General features: G+C 36.2%; 1 protein-coding gene across 1 annotated transcript in view; it reads left to right on the top strand.

Moving 5' to 3' along the window:
* The window catches only part of MAGI2 (membrane associated guanylate kinase, WW and PDZ domain containing 2), a 650,884-nt gene that overhangs the window by 108,276 nt on the left and 531,615 nt on the right, over positions 1 to 10,993 (top strand). Inside the window, exon 3 of the mRNA XM_004390069.1 lies at positions 5,488 to 5,703. Within this exon, the coding sequence (XP_004390126.1) occupies positions 5,488 to 5,703 (216 nt within the window). The remainder of the gene's footprint in view (positions 1 to 5,487; positions 5,704 to 10,993) is intronic.

Here is a 10,993-nt window from a genome sequence, read left to right as displayed (position 1 = left end):
TTTCAGTTTTTTGCAGATGAATATCCAGTTATGGCAGCACCATTTGTTAAAGAGACTGTCTTTTCCCCAATTAACAGGCTTTGGGTCTTTGTCAAATATCAGCTGCTCATAGGTGGATGAATTTATGTCTGGATTCTCAATTCTGTTCCATTGATCTATGTATCTGTCGTTGGACAAATACTAGACTATTTTGACTACTGTGGCAGTATAAAGGTTAGACCAAGACTTTTCTGAAAAGATTATTTGGCCTAACAAGTGTGGGAAAAAGCAGAGAAGTAATTCCATGATAGTCTTCAATTACAGTACATGAAAAGTTATTTAGATAGTAACTCTCATCTGTTTTGGATGACTTAGGAATGGATTTGCCTGAAAGTAGGTGACGGCTTAGATTTTCCAGTGACTACCCTAGGCAGATTTACTTCACGACAGTGTAATAATCTATTTTAGTCCCTCTTCCTTTGGAAGAAATTAGTGTAAGAGTGTCAAGTGTAAATGGACATCTATTAAATGTTTTTTATTGTTATAAAATGAAGTATTAATATTTTATCGATTATTCTTTCTATCCAAACTTCTAGGAGGTTTTAACACTTTTATGTCAGAAATAGGTGCATTCACCTTGTTTCATTTCTACATTTTTATGAAAAAAAACATTATCCATTCCTAAGTGGTATTTTAAAAGATGAAGAATAAATCCGATTCCTCAAATAATCATCTCCTTTATTGTCCAGGCACTGACTAAAAATCAGACTTTGATAATTTATAGATTGTTCTAATTATGGTGGAACTAAGGGGAAAATTTTATATATCATTTTCATTTTGTCATCATAGTCAATAACAAGTTAGTGGAAATTGTATATTAAACTTCTGTGAAACTGCTAATATATAATTCATTCTACAAATACAACTGTATTCAGTGAAAATTGGTCTAGAAAAGCCTGTAGTTACTTTATCTGTCTCCCCACAACCCCCCGCACATGTGCATGCGCGTGTGCACACACACACACACACAATCACAGAATCACATACTTTTTTTGCAAGTCTGGATGAAAAAATTACCTAGAATGCCCCTGCTTTGTGATCTGGTAGCAATTATTGCGTTTCCATTTTGAAACTGATACATTTGTTCTTATTGATTGTGGCTTTGAATGAAGTTGTCTAGCATGAGCCCTGGGCCAGGTTGCAAATTATATCACACTTTCTTGAGAGGCAACGTAGTATTTTGAAAAGAACTCAGGTTTTTAAAATCAAACAGATATATGTTTTCTACTTACTCTTTGTATAATATTGGGAAATAGTTTAATTTCTTCTTAGAACCTCCATTTTCTTAACTGCAGAGGCAGAACGATTTCATATGGTTTTTGTGATGAATAAATGCCGAAAGTAGCCATTGTATATTTAGCCCCTACTGTGATCCAGGAACTCTCCATACCCCTTCATTATCATTAATCTTTATAACGGCACTATGGAGTAAGATTTCTTATTATAATCCCCATGTATAGAAGAAAGCATACGTAAAATGCCCATTACAGTGTCCAGATCAGTAAACTGTGGCGGTGGTAGTGGTGGTGGTGATGACAGTAGTAGCAGCAGTAGCTTTTGTGACTGTAGTCATCTTCCAGCCCCATATTCTCACTTTAACTGAATCTATATAAGGATATCACAAGGCAGCAAGATGAAGGGACACAGTGATGAGGTAATAGAGCCAGGATTCAAAGTCAGGTATATCTCATCAGCGTCTGTGCTCTTAACCACTACACCATATTGTTACGATTTTTAAAATTTGAGATTTACTAAATCCTAATACTACACACAGAGTTACTTCATTTTTGATGGGTCTGTGTTTCCAAATTATATTTAAAAACAGTTTTGGGGTATGTGTGTTTCTTAAAACGTGCTGATATGTTAGTTACCTAAGTGGCAATTCTATCCTTAGTGTAGGGATTCCTATAATCTTACATCAAAGAGTCTTTTCAGTGACTTGGCTGCCTGACTGCCTGGCTGATTTTTCAGCTTTGGTCTGAGTGTGCCTGGTTTCTTTGTTCTATGCATTAGGATGAAATCTTGGTTTGAGTAATAGCCTGTTGTCCATAAATTATATTTCTCAAATGTAGTAACTGTATGGGTTATTTCTGTACCTCTCTTAAGTTGCTGTTATTATTGCTAATGAAGGTAATTTTAATGTCTTAACAAATGATTTATTCCATTTTACATCTAAAATTCAATCTGATGTATTAATTCCATAAATCAAATTGTAGAAATTAAATACTGCTATATAATTTATAATCATATATCAACAAGTATAATTATTTAGTAATATAAGTTCAACAGGATCTGTTATTTAATATTTACTTTTAGCTCGTGCTGTGCATTTATTTCTAATAAATAAAGGTTCTTTTTCTACCTATGGTAGATTTAAACCATAAAAGATAAATAGAAAAAAAAACACTGAAATACAGTATATTTTTCTCAGTTTTATATATATATATACACATATACAGAGAGAGCTATACATATATATGATTAGTGATTTATAGTGATCCATATGCAATTATATGAAGACATTACAGATCTCAGAATACTACTTAAAATTATATCATTTATTGGGACATGCAAGATTATTAATTAGTTTTACTTAATGCTTATTAGATAAGAAGCGTATATTGGGATTCCATAGAAAGCATAGCAGTGTACTTAGAGCTGTGCTAGTCCTTGTGCATGTAATACAAGTTCATAGACTAGGGGGCAAGTGGCAGTTTTTGCTTGCTCAGAATCTGGCCGTTCTTAGAAGGGTCTGATTCATTTCAAATGCCCTAAATTAAGTTAAAAAGTAGCCTTCAGCAAATTGTATATCATCTACTTTGCAGATTTCTGTATAAAAGTTGAACATGTGTAAGAACCACTTTACATAGTAATATTTTTTCTTTGTATTACTCTTATAACTGAATATCTATGGAAATGAGCAACAGCATTAGCAGCACTACCAGCCTTAGGAATATTCCCTCACTTCATGTCATTTAAGAGGTTTACGCTGCCATTAAAACCACTGCAGTATTACAGCATATAAAGTTATTCTTCATACATTATTTCCTCTTCCCAACAGCCCACTGAGGAGGGCAGGTATAGTGGACATTAGCCCTTCTAGCCTAGGGAGACCATTGAGATAAGATGTAGAGCTTCCTTCTCCAGAAATCAAAGAACAGATATTCTCTCTCCCCATTTCTTGTCAGCTCCAGCACTCTCCTGTGACTGAGAATTAATCAGTCAGATGACCCTGCCTGTGAATTTTTTTCAGCAAGTGAGCAATGCAGGGAAGCTAATGAGGGCAGCGGCAGCAGCAGGCTATGCCTCATGGTGGTGGAACCTGCTAGGGGAATCAGCTAGGGCGTCCAGAGTCCAGGGTCAACAGAGGAAACGTGGGTTTCCTGATTGGACTCTGTCCATGTCTCAAGGTTTTTCATCCTTTCCCTCAATTAGCTATCTCATATTTTGTCAGTACATCACTATCATGGTTAACTCAACTAGAGCTGGTCTGGGTTATTTGTAGCTTATATGTGATTGTAAGAAGTATTGCTATTTCCATTTTATAGACGAAGAAACTGAGCCTTACTAGGGTTAAGTGACTTGCTTGAGTAACTTAAGTATTTATGTGGAAAAGCCTGACTTTTGGCAAAGTGTTGTGCCTTCAGCAACCTCTGTGGATAGTGAGGTGTGTTTCCTCCTCCATGTCCTTGTGATTGTAGTGCTTAATTCTCTTTCCTGTTACAACATTTATTTACTTAATGTCAAATGTGCAGGTCTCCCACACTAGACTTTGAGCATCTGGAACACAGGGTTGTATTATATTCATCATTTTATCCCAAACACATACTTGAGTGCCTAGGTGCCTATTGTTGTTGTTAGCTGCTGTGGAGTGAGTGCTCACTCATAGTGACCCCGTGTATAACAGAATGAGATGTTGTCCTGCACCATCTTCACGATCATTGGTATGTTTAAGTACATTGTTGGGGTCGTTGTGTCAGTCCTTCTCATTGATAGTTTCCATCTCCTTTGCTGGCCTTCTGCTTTGCCAAATGTGATGTCCTTCTCCAGTGATTGATCCCCCTGATGATGCATCCAGAGTAAGCAAGTTGAAGTCTCAGACAATATTGTGTGATCCATAGAATTTTCATTGACTAACTTTCAGAAATAGATCACCAGGCGTTTCTTTCTATCCTGTGTTAGTCTGGAAGCTCTTCTGAAATCTGTCCACCATGGGTGACCTTGCTGGTATTTGAAATACCTGTGGCATAGCTTCCAGCATTATAGCAACACACAAGCTACCGCAGTAGGACAAACTGACAGCTAGGTGGTGGCCTGGGTGTCTAAAAAACAAGCAAACCCATTGCTGTTAAGTTGATTCCCACTGATAGCAATCCTATAGGACAGGGTAGAGCTGCCCCATAGGGTTTCCAAGGCTATAATCTTTACAGAAGCAGACTGCCACATCTTCCACATCTTTCTCCCCCAGAGCAGCTGGTGGGTTCAAACTGCCGACCTTTCAGTCAGCAGTTGAGTGCTTAACCACTGCGCCACCAGGGTTCCTTGGCCTGGGTGCCTAGTCAGTATTAAATAAGGGTTTTAATGAATGAGTGAGCAAATGAATGCATAAGTTATTCAGTTAACTGGAAACAGAGGAATGGATTTGAAGTCAGTGCTTATAACATTGATTTTAAAAAACATCACCTTCCTTTGTCAAATTTTAGAATATTTTAAATAAAGTGCTTTGCCTTGAGAGTACAAAGATGTTCATTTAGTAAGCATTTTTTCCATGCCTACTTTGTGCCAGGCTCTTATAACTGAGATAAATAAGAATTAGTCTCCTTCAAAAAGTATCAGACTGGCAGGGGAAACAGATGATTCTATAACTCAGACCACGGAGATGTGGAAAAAAAGGCCATGATAATCTGAAAAACATTTTGAGCAGCAGGCCTACTGTCAGCAGCTGTGAGAACCACTAGACTGATGTGGAAGACAGCTCTGGGCAGGACACTGCACACATCAAAGTCAACGGCCAGAGCCCTTTGAAAGTGAGGAAGAGCACAATGTGCTTTGCCTTTCTACAAAGTAGAGAGATTTACAAAAGCAAAAAGAAAAACAAAACAAAAATGCAAGTTACCTGTCTCCTTTTTCATAGATAATTATTTTATAAAAGGTTAGAATCAAGATTAGTTATTCAAAATTTTTAAAATAATTTTAAAACTACCAGGTACCATTTGGAAATAATACATAAGACTCTGTTTTGGTTTGGCACAAATGTGAGAATGAATACAGAAGTATATCTTTATTTAAGCATTAAAGCCCAATACAATAGAAGCAACAGATGATATGAACTATCTGTAATAGAATACAAAATTGTCAATATAATTTCCATTCTTTACATATTATACACCACGATAGCACGCAATAGTAGAAAGACTTAACTCCATAATGTTTTGGTATCGTTTGCAGACAATTACTATGGGACCCCAAAGCCTCCAGCAGAACCAGCACCATTATTGTTAAATGTAACAGACCAGATACTTCCGGGAGCCAGTCCAAGTGCTGAAGGAAAACGGAAGAGGAATAAATCAGTGAGCATCATGGAGAAAGCAAGTACAGAGCCTCCCGAGGAGGAGGAGGAAGAGAGGCCTGTGGTCAATGGAAATGGAGTTGTAATAACGCCAGGTTAGTCATTTACATTCTGTCTATATTGGTCCATCAGTTTATTTTATATATACATATATATATAAAAGGACATGATTCTTGCATCCAATTTATTAGTCTTAATGTATTAAGCAATTTATTCAACTTCCCTAGTTTTTGGTTTCACCTATATAATCGTAATAGTAATGTAGCAAATGGTTTTAATCTCTTAGAATGTGTTACAAGACATGAATAGGGTTGTGCAAAGTTCTGAGGTCTTTGCTAATTAATGTTTAGAGAAAATCTATACTTAGAAATCTTGTCATCCTCACGGTTCTGTAAATAGAGGTTATGTCATGTGGTTTAGTTAACTGCTTCAATGAATACCATTCTCAAAATGGCTTCAGCTACAGGACACCTATATATTTGTCTTCCCTCCATTACCATCCCATCTGGCAGCATGGAGAAAACCTCTTTATATATTGGCATTGTGAAGGCACCTACCCTTGAACAAGGAAAAGAATCGTTACATCTTTGATTTGTGATTTATCATACCACATATATAAAGTGTTTGTGCAAAGTACAGATTTGCTTTTATCTTATGCTTATTACTACGTAGCACCAAAACTGTGATTTATAAAATAGAATTTTTCATAATATTATTCATAATTAAATGTTACCAAAACAAAACTGTGGCATTCTGTTAGCCCCTAAGTTTGGTATAAGTGTTCAAATTGTTTTACTTATTTTATTTTTTAATCGTGACGTATTAGTGAGCATTGAAAATTCAAGGCCGTTTTAAAGTTCTTGAAAAAAATGTTAACTCATGTACTTTGCGTACATATTACTCTGAAGATGTTTCCTACTACCTACTTTGATGTCTATATTTGCATTTTTCACGGTAGTGCTTCTCTACTGACATAGCATTTAAATTTTCATGCTCAATTATTTTTATCAAAGAAGACCTTCATAAATTTTTTGTTTTAGTTTTCTTTGTTCAAAGCACCTGTAAAAGTGTTCTCGTTCATTGAACATAAAGAGACCAAAATTCGATCTGTGCCAATCATAGTATAAAACCTTAAAAGATTGTTTCATCTTAATTATCCAGAGGAGAGTAACCACCTCCATTCATATTTCTGGGTAAAAGCTTATTTTCTGACCCTAGAAAATCTTGAACTCTAGATATGAATGCTAAAATCACTATAGGTAAGTAAAGTAACTTGTCTGTTATAAAATGGTCTAATAATTTTCAAGCAGTTAGACACCATCCTCTCTTTGATTCTGTAATATCTATGTCTAAATATTTGCTTTTCATTATGTAATAGATTTAAATTAGGTGGCTAGTACATAGTTTTCTTAGTTGATCTTTCATGTGAGAAGGTAATTCAGCTGAGTTGAAGCAATGATCACCAAAGAAGGAGAAGGTAGGGATCAGAGAACACTCATAGAATTTCTTACTGAATTACTTACACTTTATAGTATAGTCCTGGTTAAACTCCAGTCACTTACTTCCATTTCAATTCTTGACTCAGGTTCTTAAACTACAAATTTATTTAATTGGGAGGCATCATCAATTTAGAAAGCACCATTCCTTTTATATTCAAGCTTAGACATGAAGATGGGGTATTTTATGGCTAGGAGGTCTTCATGGGTGCAAAGCACGTGGGCTAGAACGAACTTTCTTGACCAGCCTTAGCCACATGACTCTCTGAACCCTTCAGCCTGGTAGAGAACAACTGTCCAAGGCCAGCTTGGGATCTCTTGACACTCAACAGATGCAACAAACAATGACTCTGTAAGCCTAACCGGGCAAGTGGACCTTATAATTGTCTTTTTCTTTTCCATTGTGTCAGACGAAAAATGTGTAAAGTAGGCAGCTCTTCACCCATTGTTCAAAGATGGGGGAACAACCCCAAACCATTGGTCGATTGTCCCTTATTAGAAATCTTTTGAGAAACACCATCTTTGAAATATCTTTGCTTTTCTTTATGTTTGTCTTTTTGAGACTTTAGGATTTTCTTTGCCCCTCTCCCTACATATATACCCACTTCTTCACCTTTTGAACCTCATCACATTATTTTTTCCATCACAGGGTCTTGGTCCTGCTTTTGTCTTCTTCCCATACACATTTATCAGATACAGGAGATTTCAGCTAATAATTAGAAATAATCAGTAGGAAAAAAAATTAGAAAATTAGCTTAAATTTTAGCTGACATTGTCCTATACCTAGTAACAGTCTATAATACTAATTAATATCAGACATCAGAGCATAAATAATATAGTCTATAAGGCACATTTGAAGAGTGAGTAAAGCTTACTGAGTTAACTTTGTTCCACTACAAAAAAGTATGGGTAATCATAGCAGTAATTAATCTAGTAATTAGCTTCTTTTAGGTGCCTACCATGTGTCAGGAACTGACTAACCTCATTGTATTAGTTCCTTTAATCCTCCTAGGTAGGTACTATTTTAAAGATTAAGAAACTGAGGCACACTAAAGTTAAATAATTTCCCAAGAACTGGAATACATGTACAGGCAGTCCAGATCCAGAACACATGCCCCTACCTGCTATGCCATCCTGACTCTTGTATTACCAAGTAGAAGCATAAATATATTCCTTATAGGGTTGCCGTGAGTCAGACTCTACTCAACAGCAATGGGTTTGATTTTTTTTTTTTTTTGGTTAGAGATGTGTAGGCACATGACGACTATTTTACTTGTAACTCTTTAAAAGTGACATTATAAATTTCTACTTATCAAAAGCTCCTTATTTCTTACATTTCTGGAAATCATGTACAAGTGAACTTATTTTCCTCTGTGGGTATAAGAAATTCCTAGTTGTATATTCTGTACATAAATATACAGACCTACCAATCTTTGACTTCTTTTATACTTTACCAAAATGAATGATTTGCTTTATGTAAATGAATGCTTCAGAGGATTTCTTAATTTACTTCTATCACCTTGTACTTCAGTTTTCTTATTTAACTTTTCTTCTTTAAAATATAGTTTATACTTTGAACTGTGTAGTCTTTTTCTCTGAGAGCGTATCTATGTAAAGTCAGGGGCCACCTTTAAGAATGCAAGTTCTATATGCAGTTCTTCTAATATTATCAATGAGGATTCAAATAAGACGTGTGAAGTCTCATTTTATGTAGAGTTTCTTCGTGTTCATAACTACTTCACCCACATGGATTTATCCCATAGTATCCAGATAAGCCATATAATGATCTTACAGTGTCTCAGGTCACAAATGTTTCTCTCTCAGGCATTTGTCACCCCAGTGATGCAAATCAATGTGGTTCTATCCTTAGAAATGTAGTTCTGTCTTTAGAAATATAGTTTTAACCTTGTAAAACTAAAAATGCGATAAATAATAATGACAGCTCTCCTTTAGTGAATGCATAAAATGGGCCACGCATGTATTGTCTCTAATTTTTACCACAATCCTACAATCAAAATATAACTGTTTTACTGATGAGATACTGAAACTGAGAGAGCTTAAGTTGCTTCACCAAAGTCACAGTTCATTTAGTGCAGAGTTGCAATTTGGACTCATGGGTGGATACCTGACCTCATCCTCTCTCCGCTGCATCTCCCTGGCTGTTAACCATGCTGGGGACTAAGTGACTCCTGGCCTCCATAAGTAAAACATAATCCTGAAGCTCAGTTTATTTAAATCTATGATGTATTCTGTTATATTTGCCCTTCACTGGGTTCATGGCAGTAGTGTTATATCTGGTGCTTGGAAAGATAATATATCTTTACATCATCGTGGAAGGTCTGTCTTTAAATTGATGTTTAAAATACACATCTCCAGGAAACCTTCCCTGACATTAACCCACCTGTATTTAGACATCTTTATCTTTTGTTTATTCTGTTAGAGTTGACATCCAACCCTATGGCTTTAAATACTGTAGATTTACCTGCAGTTTTCACTGCTCTCTATATTCTAGGACCATATTTCTACCTGCCCACTGTACTGCTCCTCCTGAGCATTTCGTCTGCAACTTAAATGCAGCATATTACACCCAGACTCTTCTCTCCCAAAACACATAAGCAAATCTATTCACAAAGTCCTTTACCTGTTTGCTCCAATTTTTCTTTTCACCTACATAATTCAGAGTCATCATTGATGATCTCTTTCCCCCAGGCTTGATGTATATTATTAGACATAAAAGATCACTGGACCTTTAGCTCTCATCACTTCCTTCTAAATATCACTGCACCCTCCTAGATCACTGCCTTATCACCTCGTTTGTGGATTGCAGACCTCTACCTGCCTCCCAGTTTCTTACCTACCAAATTACCTTTTTCCCCTGGATCACATGAAGATTCTTTTTTTCTTTTTTTACTGTGCTTTAGGTGAAAGTTTACAGCTCAAGTTAATTTCTCATATTAAAATTTGTACACATATTGTTTTGTGACAATAGTTGCAGTCCCCACAATGTGACAGCACACTCCCCCTTTCCACTCCAGGTTCCCTGTGTCCATTCAATGAGTTCCTGTCCCTTCCAGCCTTCACATCCTGCTTCTGAACAGGAGCTGCCCCTTTATCTAACTTAACTAAGAAGGACACTGCTCATGTGTATTATTTTTGTTTTATAGTCCTGTCTAATCTTTGTCTGAAGAGAGGGCGTCCCATGAAGATCCTTGAACCAACACTTGACCATGTAATTATCCTTCTCAAAGCTTGGAAGACCTTCTGTTTCCACTGGTTCAAACTCCTTTAGCAACCACTCAGGTCCCCAACATTTGATTGCAAAATCTCTGTTAGTTTTGACTCCCATTACTTCCCCACATAAACACTTTTCTTTCATCCACATCCTATACTCATAAAACACCTTCATCTGTCTGATCAGATCATTCCCACACCTGACCATTCTAAAATTTTATTCAAACTCCAAATAGATTTTTGAAATGCCCAAGGAATTGTTCATTGACACCCACGATAAAAAGTTGAGACTGCCCATCACGTTGAAACTGATTGGCACTTTTCATTCATTTGGGCAGTATTGGTTAGCCTGGTACTAGTAGGTAACTTTGCATAGTGTGCATGTCTGACATCCCCACATAAATTATAAACATTGTCAGGACAACGACTACTTTGACATTTACTCAGCTCAGTGATTAGCACATACCTTTAAATATTTTTAGTCTTCAGTAAATCATTGTTTTAGCCAACCATGATTGACCTCTAAAGAATGTGAGTGTATCAATATGATTAGATTTATCTCATGCTCATTTTGCTCCACAAAGTGTCTTCAGGCCACAGTGTTTCCTAAAGTTGAAAGATAATGGATTACAGATCCCATATTTTTTCAAAAATTGTA

The sequence above is a fragment of the Trichechus manatus genome, unplaced genomic scaffold (assembly GCF_000243295.1).
Source record: "Trichechus manatus latirostris isolate Lorelei unplaced genomic scaffold, TriManLat1.0 scaffold00280, whole genome shotgun sequence".
NCBI classification, from domain to species: Eukaryota; Metazoa; Chordata; class Mammalia; order Sirenia; family Trichechidae; genus Trichechus; species Trichechus manatus.
The sequence above is the reverse complement of the archived record's forward strand: the minus strand, read 5'-3'. Positions and strand labels throughout refer to the sequence as shown.